Source organism: Pituophis catenifer, unplaced genomic scaffold (genome assembly GCF_029215685.1).
Source record: "Pituophis catenifer annectens isolate HBS135680 unplaced genomic scaffold, rPitCat1.0.hap2 SCAF_1, whole genome shotgun sequence".
NCBI classification, from domain to species: Eukaryota; Metazoa; Chordata; class Lepidosauria; order Squamata; family Colubridae; genus Pituophis; species Pituophis catenifer.
In genome coordinates this window covers 332,931,759-332,957,680 of record NW_027256881.1, presented here as the reverse complement: position 1 = coordinate 332,957,680, position 25,922 = coordinate 332,931,759, and the positions used below count along the sequence as shown (strand labels likewise).

The following is a 25,922-nucleotide window of genomic DNA, read 5'->3' as shown; positions in this document are numbered from 1 at the left end:
CAGTGAATCGCTGCAGCTGTTAAGTGAATCGCATAGACATTAAGTGAATCTGGCTTCCCCCCCTCCCTCTTCCTTCACTTTGTTTGAGGGAAGCCAGCTGGAAAAGTTGCAAATGGGGATCACCTGGCCCCAGGATGCCTCAATTGTTGGAAATACATGCCCGTTGCCAGGCATCCAAACTTAGATGACGTGACCTACAGGGATAATGCAACAGTTGTAAAGTCTGAGAATTGGTCACTTTTTTCACTACAGTTGTGACTTCAAATAGTAACTAAAAGTTTGCAAATTGAGGACTTTGTAGTTTCTAATCCCTCGATTGTCTATAGGGCCCTTATATGAACCTATTCCTTTTGATTGGAATATTTCTGCAAGGGCAGCATTTGGAATAATCAGAGTCGATATCTGAGGTGCAGAAAAAAAAGTGGAATAATTTAGAAACTACGTCTGTTGACCTCAAGGAGTGGGACCCAGTGCAGTCTGAAACAAACAAACTTTGCGCAGGCTGGTTGCATCCTCTTCTTTCTAGTCAGAATGAATCTTTGCTTTATTGGTTACAAGCCTGTTTGTTTTTCCAAACAGCAACATCTATTGATCCCGGGAAAGGCAGGCAACGGATCTGCAGCTTTGGAATTAAGCCTGAAGGACTCTGATAATCATTCCCTTCATAATTTGTTCTCTCTCCGTCCCTCCCTCCCTCTCTCTCTCTCCCCCTTTCCCTCTGCCTCCTTCTCCCCACTCACTCTCTCTCTCCCTCTCCCTCTCCCTCTCCCTCTCCCCCTCACACAAACACACACAACACCAGGACTCTAAGCTGCTTTCCAATAATAACCAGCAGGTGAGGAAGCCATTTTGTCCAAATACCATTTTCATGGAATTGTTGGAAGAGTCTTATAATGGAGGGGCGGGGGAGGCTATCTTGCTGGATTTTCCCAGAGAGCAGTTTTGGAGCTCAAAACTCTTCAGACCTAAGCCGCTATTCTGGACAAGGGCATTGTGAACCATATATACTGTAGGACCTGAGGTGGGTCTTTTAGAAAGCCTAATATCAGGTGCAAAGAATCAGGAGCATTTATAACAGAGGTGGGGAACTATGACCCTTTTATGACTTGTGGACTTCAACTCCCAGAATCCATGCTGGCTCAGGAATTCTGGGAGTTGAAGTCCACAAGTCATAAAAGGGCCATAGTTCCCCACACCTGATTTATAAGGTTGCAACATAGAAGATTTATTCAAGCCTATAAACCAGAGGTGTCCAAACATGGCAACTTTAAGACTTGTGGACTTCAACTCCCAGAATTCCCCAGCCAGCAATGCTGGCCGTGGAATTCTGGGAGTTGAAGTCCACAAGTCTTAAAGTTGCCATGTTTAGACACCACTGCTATAAACAAAAGTACTGGCCAGCACTAAATTGGCACTCGATAGGTGAATAGAATTCAAGGGGGGGCTGGACTTGGATCTCTTGTAGCAACACAAAGATTCTAAATTGATGATGCATTTAACTCCGCCTCCCAGCTCCGCCTGATCTTCTCCTACATTAACCTCATCATTAATACACAATATCTAACACCAAAGAATCTTGCAGCAAAACCCAACAAGTTATGGAAAACTCTACACGTCATTGACATCACCGTACAAGTCCCTCCTTCATTTGACCCTGCTGCAGGGTGGGACTTATGTAGCAATGGTACTGGGCATGCTCATTTGCTACAAACTGCACATCTTCCCTGTTTGCTATCAAAATAGAGATCAATCATCCAGCCAGCTTGTTTTCTGCTTCTAATTGACAATTATTAATTCAATAGAACAACCAGACAGCCTTCTGACATGTTTTTTCCACTGGCAAATGATAATTAAAGCATTGTTTTAATCTACTGCCCTTCCAGTTTGAATTTAATTTCATTTTTTCTGGGGATGAAGTTATGTCAATTGACTCCACAAGTGTAATATTAAGGCCCTGGCCCTGCCATCTTAGTGCTTTAGGCTATCCAAACTGTACACTCAGGAACTCATTCCACAGCTCTTACTGGTGAAAAGTTCGCTCAACAGTGAGACACTGGTGAAGCGAGCACAGCAGCACCTGCATCTTCTTCCTCGCATGAGAAAAGTTCCCCTTCCTTCCCCTGTCCTTATCACTTTCTATAGAGCAGGGGTGTCAAACTCAAGGCCTTAGATCTGGGTGCTTAGATCTGGCCCACGAGGCCACCCTGGAAACAGCAAAGGACCAGCCCATGGTGCTTCTGCCAGCGAAAACGGATTTCGGGAGGGCCGCATGTGGCCTTCGAGAGCTCCGTTTTCACTGGCAGAGGGTTGCAGGAGGCCATCTCAGCTGGAAATGGAGCTCGGGAGCCCATTTTTGCTGGCAGAGCCCTCGGGACCCCACAGGCATCCCCGACACGAGTGATGTCGAGCTGGCCACGCCCAACCTGGCCCCTTGAGGTCAAACACAACCCTGATGCAGCACTCAATGAAATCGAGTTTGACACCTGTGCTATAGAAGCATGATCGAAAGCATCTTGTCATATTGCATTACTGTCTGGTTTGGAAGCATTACTGCTTCAGAGAGGAAGGCGGTGCAGAGAGTGGTGAGGATGGCAGAAAAGATCATTGGTAGAATAGAATAGAATAACAGAGTTGGAAGGGACCTTGGAGGTCTTCTAGTCCAACCCCCTGCCCAGGCAGGAAACCCTACACCACTTCAGACAAATGGTTATCCAATATCTTCTTAAAAATTTCTAGTGTTGGGGCATTCACAACTTCTGCAGGCAAGTTGTTCCACTTATTAATTGTTCTAACTGTCAGGAAATTTCTCCTTAGTTCTAAATTGCTTCTCTCCTTGATTAGTTTCCATCCATTGCTTCTTGTCCTACCCTCAGGTGCTTTGAAGAATAGTTTGACTCCCTCTTCTTTGTGGCAGCCCCTGAGATATTGGAACACTGCTGTCATGTCTCCCCTAGTCCTTCTTTTCATTAAACTAGACATACCCAGTTCCTGCAACCGTTCTTCATATGTTTTAGCCTCTAGTCCCCTAATCATCTTAGTTGCTCTTCTCTGCACTCTTTCTAAAGTCTCAACATCTTTTTTACATTGTGGCGACCGAAACTGAATGCAACATTCCAAGTGTGGCCTTACCAAGGCATTATAAAGTGGAATTAACACTTCATGTGATCTTGATTCTATCCCTCTGTTTATGCAGCCCAGAACTGCGTTGGCTTTTTTGGCAGCTGCTGCACACAGCTGACTCATATCTAAATGGTTGTCCACTAGGACTCCAAGATCCCTCTCACAGTTACTATTATTGAGCAAGGTACCACATATACGGTACCTGTGCATTTGGTTTTTCTTCCCTAAATGTAGAACCTTGCTTTTTTCACTGTTGAATTTCATTTTGTTAGATAGCACCCAATGTTCAAGTCTGTCAAGGTCCTTCTGTATCTTGAGCCTATCTTCTGGAGTGTTGGCTATTCCTGCCAGCTTGGTGTTATCTGCAAATTTGATGAGTTCCCCATTTATCCCCTCGTCCAAGTCATTGATGAAGATGTTGAAGAGTACTGGGCCTAAAACAGAGCCCTGGGGCACTCCACTGCATACTTCCTTCCATGTAGATGCAATTCCATTGAGGACTACACGTTGAGTGCGGTTGGTCAGCCAGTTATGAATCCATCTGTCTAGCCCACATTTTTCTACTTTATCTAGTAGTAGGTTATGGTCTACTTTATCAAATGCTTTATTGAAGTCCAAGTAAATTATATCGACAGCATTCCTCTGGTCCACTAATTTTGTCACTTTGTCAAAGAATGCAATAAAATTAATCTGGCATGATCTGTTTTTGACAAACCCATGTTGGCTTTTGGTTATTATTTGGTAGTTCACTTCCTTCTGTCCAGGACATGGCATATGAGTGATGCTTGAGCAGAGACTGCAGGATTATCTGGGACGCTACACATCCTCTTCACAACCTGTTTTCCTTGTTACCTTCTGGGAGGAGGCTTCAAGGTATCCGAAGCAGAACATCCAGATTCAGTCACAGTTTTGTCCCATATAGCATCAACCTTGTGAACTCTCAAGTTTCCTCTTTCCATCAGTGCTCTCCTCTCCTCTGCCTTCTGCGCATCCGTGTGTCAGGCACTGGACCCAGCTGTTCCTCCTCTTCCTCATCAGCCACCTCCAGACCTGGGGACTCTCCATCTGAGGGCTGACGGATGACCCAGGCTCCGCCTCTCTCTCTCTCTCTCTGACAGCTTCATTCCCTCTTCCCCCTCGGAGCTCTCAGGTTGCCCTGATGCTGACTCCCACACCTCCTCCTCATCTGATTTGGTTGCTGGAGGGGCCGGTGGCTGACAGGTCACAACACAAACATATATACATACATATACAGTATATGTCTGTGTGTGTGTGTGTATGTATGTATGTATATGACATGTATATATGTGTGTTATGTATGGGTATGGGTAGATATACACTTCCTTTTGAGAGCACACAACAGAATTTCATTTTTAATGTGCGCCAGTGTACTCATCATAAAAAATGACAATAAAGGTTATCTTATCTACGTTTATCCTGTCATTCAACCAAAGTTGAGTCATCAGGAAGCTAATACTTACCTAATAGAGCTGCTCAGAGCTACGGTATAATACTTTACTTGTTTCAAAAGTTCCGAAAGTAATTAGCACTGAGTATTAAGCAAATGTGGAGAATATAATTACAAGCCGGTGCAAATATGATTCAACGCATGAGCAACTTACCGCTATAGCCTGGAGCCTCTCCTGCTGAATCGTGCTTGTTTCGATGATCCTGAAAGAAAAACAGAAACAGATGAAGAATTCACCTACTGACGCCCGATTCTTCCCACCCCCACATGTCTTCCAAAGTTCTATCTGCCTACACTTCAAGGTAGGCTTTTCTCCAACTTTCTGTGATGAATGCATAACTCCTGTTTTATAGCATATTGTAATGGCATATGAGAAAGACCTTGAGAGATGGTGGGAAGAAATGCTGCCTAGGGAACAGCCAGATAAGAGAGCGCATAGCCCACAGCAGCATAATGGGTGGAGAAAGAGGTTCAGAAGGGACCCTCCCTAGCTTCTGAGGCTGTAAAAGGAGGCAGTAGGAGATTTGCACTTTCAGATTTGCAATATTGATGTCAGTCTTCCCAGGTAGACCAGACAGGGAGCATGACCAGACGAGCTAATTCTATTTTATTGTAAGGCTTCATTAACAAAATCTTACAAGCCTGAAAGCACAGATCTCTTGCTGTCTTTTTGCAGCCCGAGAAGCCAGGAGGGTCCCTTTCTCTGCTCATTCTTTTAATAATAATGAAACAATTAAACAGGAAGTTAGCATGCTGGAAAGCTATCACTAGTCTCAACATAATCTGTCTTCCCGAGAAAGCAAGCTTCTGAATGCAGGATATCACCTGGATACATTGTCTTCAAATAAATAAAGAGGCTCTTCATTTGGAAGTGTGGCCATCAAATTAATAGGTAGTTGTGATTGGCTAATGATCAATTTCATAGAATTAAAGGATAAGGAGGGATCTTGCAGGTCTAGTCCAATTCCTTGCTGATTCTGTAATGCTCACAGGTCTCGTCTCATGTTTTCAAAGTTGCCTCAGTTGTAAGTCACTGGAACTGTCCAGCTACACAAATCTCCGGTCCTTGCCTATGGCCCAGGATTACAATGGTTTCCAGTATAACCTCAGGGGTGTCAAACTCGCGTCGTCACGTTGCCGTCATGTGATGTATCGTGACTTTTTCCCCCTTTGCTAAACCGGGGTGGGCATGGCCAGCGTGTGATGCATCTGGCTCATGGGCTGCGAGTTTGGCACCCCTGAACTATAGGGTATCACAGAGTAAGCATGTACCCCAATGCAGTTTCGTAAGTCCCATTAGGATAAGATGAATGTCTCTGTAAATCTACCCATGTTATGCAGATAATACTTATATGACAATTATAAGACCTTGTTTTGGTCCAAGGATCCTCCTTCACCTGTCTTTCATAGTCGACCTAACATTTTAAGCCTGGCAAGGTGGCTCAGTGGCTAAGACGCTGAGCTTGTCGATCAGAAAGGTTGGCAGTTTGGCGGTTCGAATCCCTATTATAGGTCTCTTGTGTGAGCAGGGGGTTGGACTAGATTACCTCCAAGGTCCCTTCCAATTCTGTTACTGTTATTATTATTTTTATCATTATGATTGATGCACCCACACAAATATCTGCTAACTAGCTTCTTGGGGCTAATAGCCACATACTGGGCCTTAAACAGGGGTGAAATCTACTTACCTTCCCTATTGGTTTGGAAGTGTATGTGCCGTGCGCATGTGCATGCATCATATGCGTGGGCGGACCCTCTGTGCATGCGCAAACCCTTCTGCACATGCCCAGAGGGTAAAAAACAGGTTACTTCCTGGTTAAAATCAGGAAGTAACGACAACCGGGCGGGTGGGTGGAGCCTCGCACTGCTGTTGCTACCAGTTCTCCGAACCACCCGCCACCATCCCTACCGGTTCAGCCGAACCTGTCCGGTAGTATTTCACCCCTGGCCTTAAACCAAGCACAAACATGGCAAAATAATTATAAGCATCTGCAGAACTTCTAAGAGACTAGAGACAAAAGAGACAGCAAGAGCCGAGATCTCTATGGAAGTCAATGGGTTTGAAAAAGGCTTCAGGTGGTACTAATCTTTACTTTTAATTGATCCCCAATTATGCCAACTAATTGGGAAGGTTTTATTTATTTTGTTTTTCATCTACTCAACAGTCACAATTGCCTGGGTGGACAGCTTCTTCACAATGTCTTAAGATTTTTAAGACAAAGGAAATAAAAAATGTAAAACAGCGAAGGGTAATTAACAATTAAATAGCACAGGAAAGACATAAAATTTATAAAATACACTATGACAATCCCAACATAAAGCTGCGCAATTTGATCAAACTGTTCCCTTTCCCATTTCCTTTTTATCTACGAGATTACAAAAAATGGGAACTAAATTATAGGAAGTCAAAAAAGTAAAAAAGATCAAGATAGGGAGGCATAACTATAAAATCAATGCCGTTTTCCTTTTCAACCTGTATTGTATGAGTGGTGCACATAAAAGTGGGGGGGCACCCGCCCTCTGTGGGGGCACCCGCCCTCTGGAACGAGCTACCCCCAGGAATACAACTGATCCTGGACCTCCGTACTTTCCGCCAAGCATTAAAGACCTTCTTATTCCAGCAAGTTGGGCTGGCTTAAAATTTTAATGGGTTATTTTATGGGGAAAGGGTTTAAAAATTTAGGGAAGCCAAACTGATTTAATTCTGTTTTAATTCTTTTAAATTTTTATACTGTATGTGTTTTAAATTTTGGCTGTTCACCACCCCGAGTCCTTCGGGAGAAGGGCGGTATACAAATTTAAATAATAAATAAATAAATAAAAAAGTGGTTCAATCCTGTACTAATGGCCACACTTTTATATATATTTCTGATAAAAGATGAACTTTTAGAACAGAATTGTATTTGCCTGCATTTATTTGTTAAAAGGGAGGGGGAGGGAGGAAGAAAGGGGGCTGGAGAGGGAGGGAGAGAGAAAGAGAATCACAAATATGATTGATTATGTGGAGATTTAAACCCAGGTTTTTACAAATTAAGGATTTCAAAGTTTGGACAGACAGTTTTGTCAATTTTACCTATTAATCCCTATTCACACTGGCCTAATTCAAGCTCTTTCCATACTATTCAGAGGTGGGCTGCTGCCGGTTCAGACTGGTTTGAGCAAACTGGTAGTTCCGACCACCAGCTGTGCCTGCCCACCTGCCCCAGCGCTATCCCATCCTATACTGTGTGGGTTCTAAAAATGTTTACTACCTGTTCTGTGGGTGTGGCTTATTTTGTGGGCATGGCTTGGTGGGGGTGTAATGTGACTGGGTGGGCGTGGCCAACTTTTTTTTTAAGCATTTTTTCTACAACCTTAAGAGGTTGCAGAAAAAAATGCTTTTAACAGCTTCTGACGATCAGGCAACTCAGCTGGGATTGCCAGAGGCTTTTAAAGGCATTTTTTTTCCTACAACCTCTTCAGTTGCAGAAAAAAAATGCTTTTAAAACCTCTGACGATCCCAGCTGAGCCGCGCAATCATCAGAGGCTTTTTTTTTTAACTTTTAAAAGCATTTTTTCGGCCGAAGAGGTTGTAGAAAAATGCTTTTAAAAGTAAAAAAAAAAAGTCTCTGATGAGGTGGGTGGGGTAAGCGAGCGGTGACTGGGCCGGGGACCGGTTCAGGGGCATGGCCATCCAATGTTATTACTGGTTCTCCGAACTACTACAAATTTTTACTACTGGTTCTTGCGAACCAGTGCGAACCGGGAGCAACCCACCACTGATCTCACTCTCTGGCTCGCTCGCCCCACCCATGTAGCCCAGCTGATTTCCATGCCTTGCCTGCTCTACTCACCGCAGCTGCCCGAGAAGGTGTGCTAGAAGCCACATGCAGGAAATCGCTGTTTGAAGCCACGCGCAAGCTGCACACTCGCATTTTCGGTTCTGCATTAGGCGAACCGGTTGTTAAATGATGTGAATCCCACCTCTGCATCCTATTTATAATGAAGTTTATGACATTTTGGAAGTTGCAGAGGGAAAATCATCCATGTGATGGTAATGAACACTGGAAAACAGACACACCTCCAAACAGGAACTTGGTCGCCTCCATATACAACTTTCATTAGCATTCAGCATTCTGTACAACTTTATAAGTACTTATTTTTAAAGATCCAGAATCTGTCATCTTCCATTTGTATACCTTCCTGCCATTTTCCCATCTTCTCCCATTACTATACCTGTCAATCATCATTCTAGAAAAAATTTGAAAAGGAACAAAGACAGACAAGCTTAGTAGACTGGGTTAGTTCTCATCTTCGGGGGTGGACACAACTGAACTTCTGCTCGACTTACGACCACAATTGAGCCCAAAATTTCAGTTGCTAAGCACAATAGTTGTTAAGTGAATTTTACTACCTTTCTTGCCACAGTTGTTAAGTGAGTCATAGCAGTTGTTAAATTAGTTACACAGTTGTTAAGTGAATCTGACTTCCCTATTGACTTTGCTTGTCAGACGGTCGCCAAAGGTGATCTCATGATCCCGGGACACTGCAGCCGTCATAATTATGAGTCAGTTGCCAAAAGCTTCTGAATTTTGATCACATGACCAAGAGGATGCTACAATAGGTTGGAAGCGTGAAAAACGGTTGTAAGTCACTTTTTTCAGTGCCCTTGTAACTTTGAACAGTCACTAAATGAACTGTTGTAAGCCAAGGACTGACTGCAAACAAGAGAGAATTGTTTGCAGGAATGTTGTACGTTGGGAAGCCTTTCAAGCAAGAAGGGTGGAATCAAAAATTCTGCGTCAACAAAGCAAAGTTGAAGGATTCTCACGAAGGAGCAAAAGACATATCTAGCCCTGATCACTCATGCATCACTTTGCTGTCACCCCTTAAAGAATATGAAAGGCATTGCTTAGTAAAAAACTAAATCTTAGTAAATCTTAGTAAATCTAAAACTTAGTAAAACTTAGTAAAACTAAATCTTAGTAAATCTCAACCAACAAATGCTTTGTCTTACACATTGGCAAAAAAAATCAGAACACATAATACAAGCTGGGTGGATATGACCTCGTAGAAGACCCTCACTCTGTCAAGGACCTAGGAGTACTCATCTCAAACAATCTAAGCCCCAGAGCTCACTGTAACAGCATTGCCAAAAAGGCATTAAGAGTTGTTAACCTAATCTTGCGAAGCTTCTTCTCTGGTAACATCAAATTGTTAACTAGGGCATACGAAACCTTTGCCAGACCAATTCTTGAATACAGCTCATCTGTCTGGAACCCGCACTGCATATCGGATATTAATACAATTGAGCGAGTCCAGAGATATTTCACAAGAAGAGTCCTCCATTCCTCTACCCGCAATAAAATACCTTATGCCACCAGACTTGAAATCTTGGGCTTAGACAACTTAGAACTACGCCGACTTCATAGGTATGACCTAAGCGTAGTACATAAAATTATCTGCCACAACATCCTACCTGTCAATGATTACTTAAGCTTCAACCACAACAATACACGAGCAAATAATAGATACAAACTCAAGGTAAACTGCTCCAAACTCGATTGCAGAAAATACGACTTCAGCAACAGAGTGGTCAATGCCTGGAATGCACTACCTGACTCTGTGGTTTCTTCCCTAAACCCCCAAAACTTTAACCTTAAACTGTCTACTGTTGACCTCACCCCATTCCTAAGAGGTCAGTAAGGGGCGTGCATAAGGGCACCTACGTGCCTACCGTCCCTGTCCTACTGTCCCTATTTATTCGTATCCATTTCCTGTATTCATAATCATGTTTATACTTATATTGGTTATCTTATAAATGCTTGACAAAAATAAATAAATAAAAATAAATAAAATAAGCAATAAAGACATTATGTGTCCGTCTACAGTTAAACAGCTTCTACAGCTATGCGCCAGAGTATTGCAGAGATGTGGGGGGAGGGGAGGTGTTTCTTTGAGGGGGCACAGATGGTGCATCAAAACTCACTGGACGCAACAGACAGACACTTAATGGCCATTTCCTTCCTCACCTTCTGACCCCATCTTCCCTCCTTTCTGCACATTTTTTTTTTTTGTTGCTGTTGTTGCTAAAAACAGGCACTTCCTTCTCAGTGCTCTTGGGGGTTTTGGCCTTTGTATTGTTCTGGAGGGTGGGGAAGCCTCCTCTTGTGCCAGAAGGATAGCCAAAAAAAAAAGGAGGAAAAAAAAACCCTGGCCTGCTCCTCCACTTTAAAACAAGCACAGATGCATGGGAAAATGAGCAAGGATGAAGAATTTTGCACGCTGGGGTGAATGGGATCATCTATTCCTAGTTCCTTCAATTGTTTGTCTAGTTAGGGCTACTTGAGCTGGGCTGCCAAAATCCAAATGAACAAGAGATGGGAGATACGAGTCTCTTGTTTCTCTTTGCTGCCATCCAAGGGTGAAATCCAGCAGGTTTTGACAGGTTCTGGAGAACCGGTCGTGGAAATTTTGAGTAGTTCAGAGAACCGGTAGCAAAAATTTTAAGTACTTCGGAGCAGTGGTGAAATGTAAAATGTGTTACTACCGGTTCTGTGTGCGTGGCTTGGTGTGTGTGTGTGGGGGAGTAATATGGCTGAGTGGGCGTGGCCAACTTTTTTTTTTTTTTACTTTTAAAACCATTTTTTCTACAACCTCTTCGGCTGAAGAGGTTGTAAAAAAATGCTTTTAAAAGCCTCTGATGATCCCAGCTGACTTGCCTGATCGGCAGAGGCTTTTTTCCTTTTAAAAACATTTTTTCTATCACCTCTTTGGCTGAAGAGGTTGTAGAAAAAATGCTTTTAAAAGCCTCTGATGATCCCAGCTGAGCCGCGCGATCATCAGAGGCTATTTTTTTTACTGTTAAAAGCATTTTTTCGGGCAAAGAGGTTGTAGAAAAAATGCTTAAAAAAAAAGCCTCTGATGATTGCGTGGCTCAGCTGGGCAATGGGGGGGGGGCAGGGATTTTTGCTACCGGTTCTCCGAACCACCCGGCTCCATCACTACCGGATCAGGTGATCCGGTTCAAACCGGGAGCATTTCACCCCTGCTTCGGAGAACCAGCAAATGTCACCTCTGGCTGGCCCCAGAGTGGGGTGGGAATGGAGATTTTGCAATATCTTTCCCCCAGAAGTGGGGAGGGAATGGGGATTTTGCAGCATCCTTCTCCTGCCATTCCCACCAAGCCACGCCCATCAAGCCGCACCACGCCCACCAAGCGACGCCCACAGAACCGGTAGTAAAAAAATTTGGATTTCACCACTGCTGCCATCTAATGGTTCTCTGGGTTTTTCTAGGTATAAGGCCTGTGTAGCCTTATTGTGAGTGGCAGTTATCGAAGCTGGCAACTGGAGATGCTAATACCAGGCATGGACCATTGGGAAACATTCTGAGTTTTGGTGGCCTAAGTCAAAAATATCATCTCAAGTTGCCCAATTTTGTGCTATCGTTCGTACAACATAGCACACCATTAATTAAATTTGGATACTCATTTTGTACTTTTTATATTCTTTTTATTTTAGTAGATTATATATTGTATATTTTTATTTATTTTAATGACATCTGCACCTCTATAACTGTCTGGTTTGGCTCTACAACCCAACAAGACAGACACAGACTTCAGAGGATAATTAGAACTGCAGGAAAAACAATTGCTACCAACCTGCCTTCCATTGAGGACCTGTATACTGCACGAGTCAAAAAGAGGGTTGTGAAAATATTTACAGACCCCTCACATCCTGGACATAAATTGATTCAACTCCTACCCTCAAAACGACGCACACCAAGACAACTAGACACAAGAACAGTTTTTTCCCAAACGCCATCACTCTGCTAAACAAATAATTCCCTCAACTCTGTCAAACTATTCCCTAAGGCTGCATTACTATTACTATTAGTCTTCTCATCCTTCCTATCACCCATCTCCTCCCACTTATGACTGCATGACTGTAACTTTGTTGCTTGAATCCTTACGATTTATATTGATATTGTTTCCTAGTATGATTTGATTGCTTATTTGTACCCTATGACTATCATTAAGTGTTGTACCTTATGATTCTTGACTGTATCTTGTCTTTTTATGTACACTGAGAGCATATGCACCAAAGACAAATTCCTTGTGTGTGCAATCACACTTGGCCAATAAAGAATTCAATTCTATTCTATTCTATTCTATTCTATTCTATTCTATTCTATTCTATTCTATTCTATTCTATTCTATTCTATTCTATTCTATTTTTAGATCCTATTCGTGTATTATGATTCTCTCTCTCTCTCCCTCCCTCCCTCCCTCTCTCTCTCTCACACACACACGTTAGTTTCCTGATAGTCTTCAAGGGTAGCCCCAGGTAAATTGAATTGCAGTAATCCAGAAACAAGGAAACAAAGGCATCTTCAGAAAAACCTGAAGCCATGGTGATTGGAAATTCTAGGAGTTTAATATATCATAAGCCAGAGGTGGGCAACTAGGGCAACTTTGTGACCTGTGGACTTCAACTCCTAGAATGGCTCACTTAGGAATTCTGGGAGTTGAAGTCCACAGTTGTAAAGTTGCCATAGTTCCCCAACCCTGCCCTAAGGGCACCATTTTGGAGAAGACAGATTTAAAATATTTAAAATATTTCTAGGCCATAGTAAAACAAGGTAAGTTCTTAAGGAGCGGGAAAGGCCACACTTCAAGCTCATGGGAATCTACCTTTTTATTTTTTAACTACAGGTAGTCCTCAACGTATGGCCACAATTGAGCCCATAATTTATTTTATTAAGTGAAACATTTGTTAAGTGACTTTTGCCCCATTTTGTGACCTTTCTTGCCACAGTTGTTAAGTGAATTATTATAGCTGATAAGTTAGTAACCCGGTTGTTAAGTGAACCTGGCTTCCCCATTGACTTTGCTTGTCAGAAGGTTGCCAAAGGTGTTACGACACAGCAACAGTCATAAGTACGAACCAATTGCCAAGCGTCTGAATTTTGATCACATGATCATGGGGATGCTGCCAAGGTGGTAACTGTGAAAAACAGTCATAAGTCACTTTTTCAATGCCATTGTAACTTCGAACGGTCACTAAATCAACTGTTGTAAATTGAGGACAATCTGTATAGCTCTGGGATCCATCTGAGGCATTAAATAGAATAACAGAGTTGGAAGGGACCTTGGAGGTCTTCTAGTCCAACCCCTGCTTAGGCAGGAAACACTACACCACTTCAGACAAATGGTTATCCAACATCTTCTTAAAAACTTCCAGTGTTGGAGCATTCACAACTTCTGGAGGCAAGTGGTTCCACTGATTAATTGTTCTAACTGTCAGGAAATTTCTCCTTAGTTCTAAGTTGCTTCTCTCCTTGATTAGTTTCCACCCATTGCTTCTTGTCCTGTCCTCAGGTGCTTTGGAGAATAGCTTGACTCCCTCTTCTTTGTGGCAGCCCCTGAGATATTGGAACACTGCTGTCATGTCTCCCCTAGTCCTTCTTTTCATTAAACTAGATATACCCAGTTCCTGCAATCATTCTTCATATCTTTTAGCCTCCAGGCCCCTAATCATCTTTGTTGCTCTTCTCTGCATGCTTTCTAGTCTCCACATCTTTTTTACATTGTGGCGACCAAAACTGGATGAAGTATGGCAAGTGTGGCTTTACTAAGGCATACCAAAGTGGTATTAACACTTCACGTGATCTTGATTCTATCCTTCTGTTTATGCAGCCTAGAACTGTGGTGGCTTTTTTTGGCAGCTGCTGAACACAGCTGGCTCATATTTAAATGGTTGTCCACTAGGACTCCAAGATCCTTCTCACAGTTACTACTATTGAGCGAGGTACAACATATACGGTACCTGTGCATGCATACAGGGACATCCCCAAGATCATAAAAGTCACGATAGTGACCAGGACTACCACTTCAATCGTTCTAATTCTATTCCCATGCATGCCCCTGGAGGCATCTCTCTTTCTCTCTGCTTTTTTCCTCTAGCAATGCACATGCACACACAAAGCACAGAAACACAGGCATGCGTGCATGCACACAGACACACACACACACACACACACACACACACACACACACACACAATGGAAGGATTCTAAGGCCAGGCATTTATATTCAACAGTAGAACCAAATGGATCTTAAGAGCCTTTCCACAGAAGAATGCTTTGCCAATTCTTCACTCTAGACCTGTAATTGATAGAGCTTGAGGGAAGGGAGGTGTTATTGTCCTCTGTTAGGGAAAATAGCATAAGGCGGGCAAGGCAAGGAATGCCCTGTGTGGTTCATGAAATTTGCGGAAGGCCACCCTGATAGAATTAAATGCTTTTATAGATTTTCTTCTCACTGCTGAGGTCATCTAAGTAGAAACCTCAAATTAACGCCTGTATGCAAAACAGGCTCCTGGGATTGAATTCAATACACCGCTTTTTCCCTATGGCAGGGGTGGGGAACTATGGCCCTTTTATGAGTTGTGGACTTCAACTCCCAGAATTCCTGAGCCAGCTGGCTCAGGAATTCTGGGAGTTGAGGTCCACAACTCATAAAAGGCCTATAGTTCCCCACCTCTGCCTTAGGGTGAATGGATCTCATGCTTGCCAATGTTCTAAAAAGAGAAATAAGGACATTGTAATTTCAGCACCCCTTGCACAGCCCCCAATCCGTTATCTTTTGCTCCTGTTCCCAAAAGACGGATTCTCAGGTTATAATGGGATGGTCTTTGTCTAGAAGATGCAACCAAGTGAAATGGCCATATCATTATTTCTTTATCGTTTCTTTGTTATGTTTATGTCCAGAATGCAGGTCAGCAATAGGAAAGGTTTCAAAGAGCCACATCCCAATTTTGATGGCACCAAGTTGGTAGTGATGATGGTGACGAAGGAGGAAGAAATACAGGCAGTCCTTGACTTACAACGATTTGTTCAGGGACTGTTTGAAGGTTTTTTTTTTAATATTAAGTTTTTTTATTTTTTATTTTACCAATATAAACATACATGTTTTGTGGACGGTATATTGATTGGATCAGGTCTTTTTTATACAACGTTAACAATAATAATACAAATAGTATGTAGAATTCTAATCTTCCAACTTCAAACAATACTAGTCTCATTTCATATTCCTTTTACATTTTCCCTTTAATTCATTTAAGCATAAATAACATTTCTTCGCACCCTGTGTTTATTATCCCTTAGTAAATGTTGTCATTCAATATTTTAAAAATCACTCATTATTCCACCATAACATCAATATTCCAAATGTATCGGATTACAAATAACACCAATTATTAACAATATTCAATCCATCACGGAAGTATATCTCAAAGTCCCAACCATTTCTAATCCTTAATATTTTAAATTCATAATTTCTTTTAACACACTGTTAATATTAGTACTTCAATTAAATTGTCTAGTCTTAAATTACATCTACTAACCTAAAATTTATTGGGGTTTTGGGGTTTTCCCATTTTATTAATATATTTTCTCATTATCCATCATCTCTTAGTCTTTCTAAAATTCCATCGTTTATTGGTTTTTTGGTCAATCTTTTCTCTCTCTCTCTTGGAATCTTGTATCTCTTTTTAATTTTTTTGTGTCTACTAAACTTACCCTTCTGGGTGCCTTTTGCCTCTTTCTGCTACATTTTTTAAACACCCATCTACAAAATTTCCTTTTGTTTTTGTTTTTTAAAGGGGTTTTTCTCTCTTCTCTCTGTATTCTTATAAATTATGATGTTATATATTTGTCTTCTACTTCTTAGTCTCTTCTCTTTGTTCCTAACTTCTTGCTTCTCATTTTTATTATCCCCTTCCCCTGCTTTTTCTAGTTCTCATCTACTTCTTGAATATCGTGTTCTTCTTTTCCCACCAATTGTTGAGTAGCTTCTACGTTCATTTCTGTATCTTTAAACAATTCCTTTGTCTCTTTGTCATTTCTTAAGGATTCACACAGACTTTTTAACAATATTTCTTCATACATCTCTAGCTCCATTTATTATGAAATAAAATGTGGGGTATTGAAGATATAACTATGGATTGATGTAACTTGATTAAATAGAAGTTTCTTAAATATTGAGGTATTGGAATAATAGAAATATACTTTTAATAAGGGACTGTTTGAAGTTACAACAATGCTGAAACAAGGGACTTATGACTGTTTTTCACATTTACAACTGTTGCAGCATCTCAATGCCTTATTCTACTGCACCAAAGGAATCGGAAGTCAATGCCTTTTCCTTCTTTTTTCTCCTTGCTTTCCCTGACTATCCCCTTCCCTTTTCCCTTCCCTAATTTTCCTACTACAGTATTTACATTTGTATTTTCTTTGTATGCTATATTATAAACTAATAAAAAATCGTTTTAAACAAACTGTGGCAGCATCTCCATGGTCATGTGATTAAAATTCAGCCACTTGGCAACTGGCTCATATTTATGACATAGGCAGTGTCCCAGGGTCACACAATCCCCTTCTGCGACCTTCTGACAAGGTCCAGAATGGGGTAGTATTGGAGTGATGGGCATGTCTCAGTATGCCAAGGCTACAGCCCTAATCTAGGAGTTTCACAGGTATTCCTCATTTAGCAACTGCCTCATTTAGTGTCCATTTGCAGTTACGATGGCAATAAAATGTAACTTTGCAACAATCCTTGCACCTATGACCTTTGCAGAAAGCAAAGAAAGGCTGAAATAAGATTGTAAGTGTAGTCGCAGTTTTACTTAGCGACAGAATAACAGAGTTAGAAGGGACCTTGGAGGTTTTCTAGTCCAACCTCTTGCTCAAGCAGGAACCCCATACCATTTCATACAAAAGTTTGTCCAATCTCTTCTTAAAAACTAAGGAGATGCTCTAGTGTTGGAACACCACAGCTTTGCTTAATGACTAAATTTCAGCCTGAACTGTGGCTACTAAATCAGGACTACCCATACTGACTTCCAGTAGGTTTCTGGATACATTTTTGAGGTATTGGTTATCACCCATAATGCCCTTAATGGAATAGGACTGTCCAGTCCCCTATTAATTCTTTGCTTTCCACTAAATTCCCACTAAATGACAGAATTGGTATGTTCCTGACATCTTCTATCAAGCAATGCCATTTGATAGACTCCACAATAATGACCATTCCATCATAGCTCTTGTCCTATGAAACAATCACCTGCCACACACACCTACGCAAATTCGGGTGGCCCCACCCCCTTGGACATTTGAAAGGTGCTAAAGACCTGGCTATTCCTGAGAGAATTGGGCCAGAACAGGGGTGTCAAACTCGATTTCATTGTGGGCCACAACAGGGTTGTGTTTGACCTCCGGGGGCAGGGGTGGGCATTGCCAGAGTGGGTGTGACCAGCTCAATGTCACTCGTGTCGGGGGCACCTGTGGTGGCACAAGTGCTCTGCCAGCGAAAACGGGCTCCGGAGCTCCGTTGCGACAGCCTCCTGCAACCCTCTGCCAGAGAAAATGGAGCTCGGGAGGGCTGCATGCGGCCCTCCCGAGCTCTGTTTCACTGGCAGAAGCATCGTGGGCCAGTCCTTCACTGTTTTCAGAGTGGCCCTTCGGGCCAGATCTAAGTACCTTGCGGGCCAGATCTGCCCCCGGGTCTTCAGTTTGAGCTAAGAGTTTTAATGGAGAGATATTTTATGGACATATTTCATAGAAGAAAGTAGGATGGCAATATTTTAAAATGCAACTGAACAAGCAGAATCAAACAGATGTAGACAGAGGTGTGCATCACATACCGTAACAACCGGTTCAGCCAGCACCAGAAATGTGAGCGCACGCCATCCACACATGGGTGCAGTGTCACAAAACATGGGCATTCGCTCACGCGCGCCGTCCACACATGCATTCAGTGTCACAAAACACGGGAATTCGCTCTCTCGCGCAGTCCTCATATGCGTCAAACAACATAACGATATAGGATCGGATTGCGCCCGGGCAGGTGGGCGGTTTGCAACTACCAGTTCACTTGAACCGGTCTAAACCGGCAGCAGCTCACCACTGGATGTAGACTGAATTTGCAATTTTCTGGCAGCTTCCTCTCCCCTCCTTCCCTGTTATTCCCACAACTTTGACCATTTGTTTCTACTACATAAATATAAAATCATCATCAGCAAAAACAAAATTGTAATTCGTACCTTATCTGGCATCTGCCAGACTTATACCAAAAATAACAACATTCCATCACACATTTCTCTGCTCGGTTTCTAGCTATTTTTCAAGCAAGCAAATCCTGAGATCTTTCTGTGTAAAGTGATACGGTAGACAAGCCCTCAACTGCAGATAAGAGGCCATTTCCTTTGGCCATAACTGGCTGCAAAAGGACCAGGCCTTCAGCAACAAGAAGAAAATAAATCCTTCATTAATCAAACGCCTATCAATGCATACCCAGAAGCCTCCTAAAAGAGAAAAAAAAAATCATTGGAATCTGGGAGGAACATGGTACAGGAAGTCCTCGAATTATCAACCATTTGTTTAGTGACCGTTCAAAGTTACAACCGCACTGAAAAAACGCTTATTACAATTAGGACTGTTGGAGCATTCTGATGATCATGTGATCAAAATTTGGATGCTTGGCAGCAGGCACGTATTTATGACATTTGCAGTGTCCTGGGGTTATTTGATCATCTTTTGTGACTGTAGGAAGTTAAAGCCCACCCCTCTCCTAGAAAATGAAATATTTTAGGGAATATTAAAAGGACAGAATATTTCCCCTAAAAGTAAGGTGACCAGATTTTAACATTGGTAAAGAGGGACATTGTGGGCGTGGCTTATTTTGTGGGTGTGGCTAGCTGGTCATGTGACTGGGTGGGCATGGCTAGCTGGTCATGTGACCGGGTGGCCATGGCTATGTGTATAGGGTAAGGTGAACAGATTTTAACATTGGTAAGAGGGACACCATTGTGGGCGTGGCTTATTGTGTGGGCGTGGCTTGGAGGCCATGTGACTGGGTGGGCGTGGCTAGCTGGTCATGTGACCGGGTGGCCATGGCTATGTGTATAGGGACTACTCAGAGGGCTGGAAAGTCATTTCTGACAGGTCCTCACACTTTTGACTGGTCCTCATACTTATGACCATCCTCACATTTATGCCCGTGCAGCATTCTTAACAACCATGTCACTCATTTCACAACTGCTTCTCTTCACCATGATGACAAGATAGGGCAAAAATGTAAAATGTGAGGACAGTCGTAAGTTCGAGGACTGGTCAAAAGTGCGAGGACCAGTCAAAAATAACTTTTTCAGCCCTCTGAGTAGTCCATATGCACAAAAGGACTAACCAGAGGGCTGAAAAAAGTCATTTCTGACAGGTCCTCGCACTTTTGACTGGTCCTCACACTTATGACCATCCTCACATTTATGCCCGTGCAGCATTCTTAACAACCACGTCACTCATTTCACAACTGCTTCTCTTCACCATGATGACAAGATAGGGCAAAAATGTAAAATGTGAGGACAGTCGTAAGTTCGAGGACTGGTCAAAAGTGCGAGGACCAGTCAAAAATAACTTTTTCAGCCCTCTGAGTAGTCCATATGCACAAAAGGACTAACCAGAGGGCTGAAAAAAGTCGTTTCTGACAGGTCCTCGCACTTTTGACTGGTCCTCACACTTATGACCATCCTCACATTTATGCCCGTGCAGCATTCTTAACAACCATGTCACTCATTTCACAACTGCTTCTCTTCACCATGGTGATAAGATAGGGAAAAAAACGTAAAATGTGAAGACAGTCGTAAGTTCGAGGACTGGTCAAAAGTGCGAGGACCAGTCAAAAATAACTTTTTCAGCCCTCTGAGTAGTCCATATGCACAAAAGGACTAACCAGAGGGCTGAAAAAGTCATTTCTGACAGGTCCTCGCACTTTTGACTGGTCCTCACACTTATGACCATCCTCACATTTATGCCCGTGCAGTATTCTTAACAACCACGTCACTCATTTCACAACTGCTTCTCTTCACCATGATGACAAGATAGGGCAAAAATGTAAAATGTGAGGGCAGTCGTAAGTTCGAGGACTGGTCAAAAGTGCGAGGACCAGTCAAAAATAACTTTTTCAGCCCTCTGAGTAGTCCATATGCACAAAAGGACTAACCAGAGGGCTGAAAAAAGTCATTTCTGACAGGTCCTCGCACTTTTGACTGGTCCTCACACTTATGGCCATCCTCACATTTATGCCCGTGCAGTATTCTTAACAACCATGTCACTCATTTCACAACTGCTTCTCTTCACCATGATGACAAGATAGGGCAAAAATGTAAAATGTGAGGACAGTCATAAGTTCGAGGACTGGTCAAAAGTGTGAGGACCAGTCAAAAATAACTTTTTCAGCCCTCTGAGTAGTCCATATGCATTAAAGGATTACAGCAATAGAGAGGGATGAAGGAATGGAAATTAGAGTAGGAGTGAGGGTAAGAGAGGGAGGAAGAGAGGAGGAGAAGGAGAAAGAAAGAGGAAGTAGGGAGGAGAAAAAGAGGGTGGGGGGAAGAGAAAGTAAGAAGGAAAGAAAAGAGAGAGGTGGTAGGTTTGAGGAGAAAGATTGCTGTACAATAAAAAAGATGAAAGGGAAGAAAGCCAACCCCAAGCAAATATAAAGATATTAAGATAAAGAATGAATTGTTAAACTTTAAAGAATAAAAGAGAACAAATATGAATAAATAGCAATAATTAGAAACACACATACAAACATACAATGTATTTTTTTTGAACAGAATATTTGGCTGGTTCACAAATTTAAACAGCGTTTAGTCATTTCAATTAAATTTACAATTTCTATATTTCCTTTTTGCCATATTTATTCCTCACCTATTTTTTTAAAAAACCAATATTACCCTTCATCCTCATCTCTAATCTTAATCAAATTCAATTTTTCCCTTCTATTCTATATTATACCCCTTCCCATTGTCATCTATTTTTATATCCATCCTCACATTGTTTAATTATGTAATTATGTAATACAGTTGTTTAATACAAATTCAACATTTTAATATAAATCAATTAGTTATAAAACTATCTTTTTTGTATATTAATCAATATGAACATGAATATTCCAATTATTTCCATGCAATCCAATTTCTTACAAATCAATTAATTATATTTACCAATAATAATAAACCAAATAATTTCTCCCATATATTCCTCCGAACCACAACTTAACCATTTCTGCTTTCAACACAATATACAATTAATAGTATCTCAATTATTACAATTCCCTAGTTAAATACAGCTTTTTTTCCTTTGTGTTTTAAAATCTTGAAGTCTCCTCCTAAATTTCCCATTGTTTGCAGTTTTTCACCTACCTTTTTTGGGGAGGAAAAATAAAAATAAAAATAAATCTCTCTCTGCCTCATTTTGTCACGCTGCACCAAAGACCCTGGTTTCGGTTTCGTTTCTGAAGCTTAGCTAGGGGAAAAAAAAACTGCTTTACACTGATTGCCTGTAGGGCGGCCCTTTGAAGCCCCGGGCAAGAGTTTAAACAGTTTTTTTTTCTTCTAGCCATCAGCTGGGGCTCAAGAAAAATCGGGACTTTTTTGAAACGCCGCGGGACGCGGGACAAATTGCTCAAAAGCGGGACTGTCCTGCCAAAAGCGGGACGTCTGGTCACCTTACCTAAAAGGGAGGCAGAAACTCAGCCCCCCTCACCTTTGTTAATGGGCCATTAAGGCCTGGGCCAATCTATTCTACATAACAAAGATCTACCTCCTTCAGGCAGTCATTTAATTGCCCTTCGATGCATCACCCAGCAAGATTCAACCAAACTTAACACAGAGACAACCTAAAAAGCTAGCCATGACCTCTGACAGCAACCAATCAGGATATTCTTCCTGTGCCCCAGGAAGTTCAAAGCCAGAGAGGGTATAAAACCCAGGGACTCTCAGCATCTCTTCCCTTTTTTTCCCTCTCAAGATCTCCAAGCCATGTGATCCTGTTCATCAATAAATAGTGTTTCCAAGCAACTTCCATGAATCCAGTGTCTTTTTCCCCACTTGGAACTGAACCCAGAAGGATATTTCTTCCAACATGACCTTCTGACAAGCGAAGTCAATGGGAAAGTCAGATTCGTTTAACAACCGGGTTACTAACTTAACAACTGTAATGATTCACATTACACAACGGTGGCAAGAAAGGCCGTAAAATGGGGCAAAACTCACTTAACAACTGTTTTGCTGAACAACAGAAATTTTGGACTCAGTTGCGGTTATAAGTCAAGGACTCCCTGTAAAGCAGTTCAAGAAAGCCGATAGATTTCAGCTTTGGAGTCTTCTCTGAAACTCAGCAAGGTTGGGTCTCATAGTAAGCGAAGTCCTGGCTTTGGATTTAAGATAAGGAACAATGAATTTAACTTACAAAAAAAAAAAATCAGATTTTGGCTGAACATCAAGAAATAACAGTAAGAACTGTTCAACAATAGAACTGCCTGCCTTGGCAGGTGAGACATATGGATAGTGTGGAAACAGAGATTGGATGGCCATTTTTCAGGTTGCAGTAATAGTACTGGATTCCTGCCCTAGGCAGGGAGATGGACTAGATCAGGGTGTCAAACTCACGGCGGTATCATATGACATATTGGGACTTTTTTCCCCTTTGCTAAACAGGGCATGGGCATGGTCAGCGCGTGATGCATCTGGCCCGTGGGCCGGGAGTTTGGCAGACCTGGACTAGATTATTGCTCCCCAAACCTGGGTAAATTATCCAAAATTGGATAAAAGTGTTTTTTCTTTGGGTAACGACACCTGAACCCACCACCCATCACAACAGGGACATTTAAGTTGACTTAAAGATTGCTATGTGAACTAACATATATTTGAAAATCTCCAAAAATATTCCTACTAAGCCAAAAAATGGATGAAATTACCCATGGCAATTTGTTGAAATTACATAAATTACATGCCTGGCTGAGGAATTCTGGGAGTTGAAGTCCACAAGTCTTAAAATTGCCAAGTTTGGAACACCCCCCCCCGGAGTAGATGATTTCCAAGACCCTTTCCAAGCTTTCTATTATGTGATTCCAGATGTGCAGGGAGGGAAAACATAGCACCTGTCTAAAATTATTTTAAACAACCACATCCCTCTTCTAAGACATCATTCAACCTCTGAAGAAAAAAATATGGCTACTTTAAAGGGCTGTATCCTGTTGTACAATTAGGCACACAAATGCTCCAAAACACTTTTTCTGATTAATTTCTGAAGCTCAGCTCCAGTTAGTACTGGCGTGATATTTCTGCAGGAAATTCCAGAACTGTAGACCAGACATGAAGGTGGAAAACATTCCAGAATAGGACAATGCCAAAGTACTTTTGCATTGAGATCTGGAAAACATCATGGATGTGTCCATGTAGCAATCAGGAAGGTCTCGACTTTATTTCCAGAGTTTTGCTGCAGGACTGTGCTCTGGAACAAGTAGTGGTTGTAGGAAAAAAAATTGTGGCCACTGGCAAATATAAATTCTATCTTTCTAAAGCAAAAAATATATATAAAGGGAAAGAGAGTGAGCTAATTAGAACCTTTGCTATTGAGAAACAAGCTCAGAGAGAGCCGCATCCTACTTTTGGGCCTCTAGTTATGATAAATGGGCTTGGCTCCGTGTTCTCTAGCTGGATTCTTCTGAAGCTGTTTTGTTTTGCCCAAGTTTCTGTGGAGTCTGGCAATGACATTTAGAAATGAGCAGAGCTACCCCTGGCTGGTCTTTTGAAAATCATCATCATCATCACCATCATCTCCTCATCAACACCATCATCTATAAAATTTCTATGCTGCCCGATTCCCAGCAACTTCAGGCAGTTTTATCACCAAGTGGCTTCGTTTTATTCGTCTCCCTGGAAGGCAGCAGCAGCAGCAGCACTTGGGAGTCATGTGAAATGAACAATCACACACGCACCCATCTCGCATCCTGTTAGTCACACTTGGCACCTTATTTTACTGTTCCAGAGTTACTGCGTGAGCGACACCAAACAAAATCCGTCAGCAGTTTAGAATGTACACACCAAGCATCTCCGCGAAGGTTTTGTTCCAACACTGTGATTGTTTTTTCCACTGAACTTTGCCTGGTTGAGATCATGGAAGGCCCATCATTGCCAGACGTCTTCTGGCATTCTCAGGGAGGTTCCCGTTCGCTGACCGCCACCTTTTTTAGCAGGTGGGGTTTTGTGTGTGTGTGTGTGTGTGTGTGTGTGTGTGTGTGTGTAAAATATAAAAAATCCTGGTGAGGTAGAAAACTTTCTCCCCATCTCCTCTCCACCCACCCACTTTATGCTCCACACGTCAACATCTTTCACAGAAGGGGGTTGTGAAAATTTATTTCGAGCCAGTGACTTTGGAGCATTCCAGCCCAAGCAGGGGAAAGAAAACAACGCAAGAAATGGCTTTTTGCTGTGTGAAGGAAGTCAGTGGTGGGCTGGAAAAGAAGGTTGAAGAATCGTTTCTGCTTAGGGGCACGGGTGGGATTGAAAAATGTTAGCAACCGGTTCTCTGCCCAGTTGCTGAGTAGGCGTGGCCATGGGGAATGTGGCCTAGTTGGCTTCCTGCACCACGGCGGGGAGGGGGCGTTTTCACCCTCCCCAGGCTCCGGAGGCTTTCCTTGAGCCTCCAGGAGGGCGAAAACGGCCTCCCGTGGGCTCCGGAGCCCCTCTGGAGGTCAGAAACAGGCCTATTTCCGGACTTCCGGTACTTCTGGTAGGCCTGTTTTTCACCCTCCCAGAGCCTCCGTGCGGGCATCCAAAACAGGCTGCGTGGAGACTCCTGGGAGGGAAGGGGCGGGGTGGGCGGGGTCAGCCAGTCCTTGCAACTACCGGTTCAGCAAACCAGATTAAAATCAACATCCGGTTTGCCTGAACTGGTCTGAACCAGCTGAATCCCACCCCTGCTTAGGGGAAATAGCGAGAGAGTACCTAACTCAGTGTGAGCTGCAGAAACTTTGTCTTGCTTAATTTCAGATCTTCTTGAGACAGAGCTTTGCTATCCTTGTGGCCGAGGTCCAGGTTTTCAAGAGAAAACCAAATTTCCAGTCTCCAGTTTTCTGTCTTTTGTGAAATATGTACATCCAATACAGAAAGAACAGCTGAACTTAAACAGCCTTTTGAAATTCTTTCCATCTAGTTGGAACAAAGAAATTGGGTGGACAATTTCACTAAAAGTCCCCGGGGAGAGGAAAACATTCTCCCAACAGTTTTTTTAAGGACAGGACATCACTTTACTGAAAATTCCACATAGGAAGAGACCCCCTTCTATGTCTTTTCTTGGCATTAGAAACTTGGGAAGTCAGGGATCTGCAGACCACTGGAGAGAGAGGTTACAGGTAGCCCTCGACTTACACCCATTCCTTTAGTGACCATTCAAAATTAAAACGGCACTGAAAAAAAAAGTGACCAGCTTTCACACTTATGACCATTGC

At 42.4% G+C, this 25,922-nt stretch overlaps 1 protein-coding gene across 1 annotated transcript in view; it reads right to left on the bottom strand.

Annotated features, from left to right (window-relative positions):
• PALM (paralemmin) overlaps positions 1–25,922 on the bottom strand; it is a 90,004-nt gene that overhangs the window by 41,756 nt on the left and 22,326 nt on the right. The window contains exon 2 of the mRNA XM_070943590.1: positions 4,743–4,791. Within this exon, the coding sequence (XP_070799691.1) occupies positions 4,743–4,791 (49 nt within the window). The remainder of the gene's footprint in view (positions 1–4,742; positions 4,792–25,922) is intronic.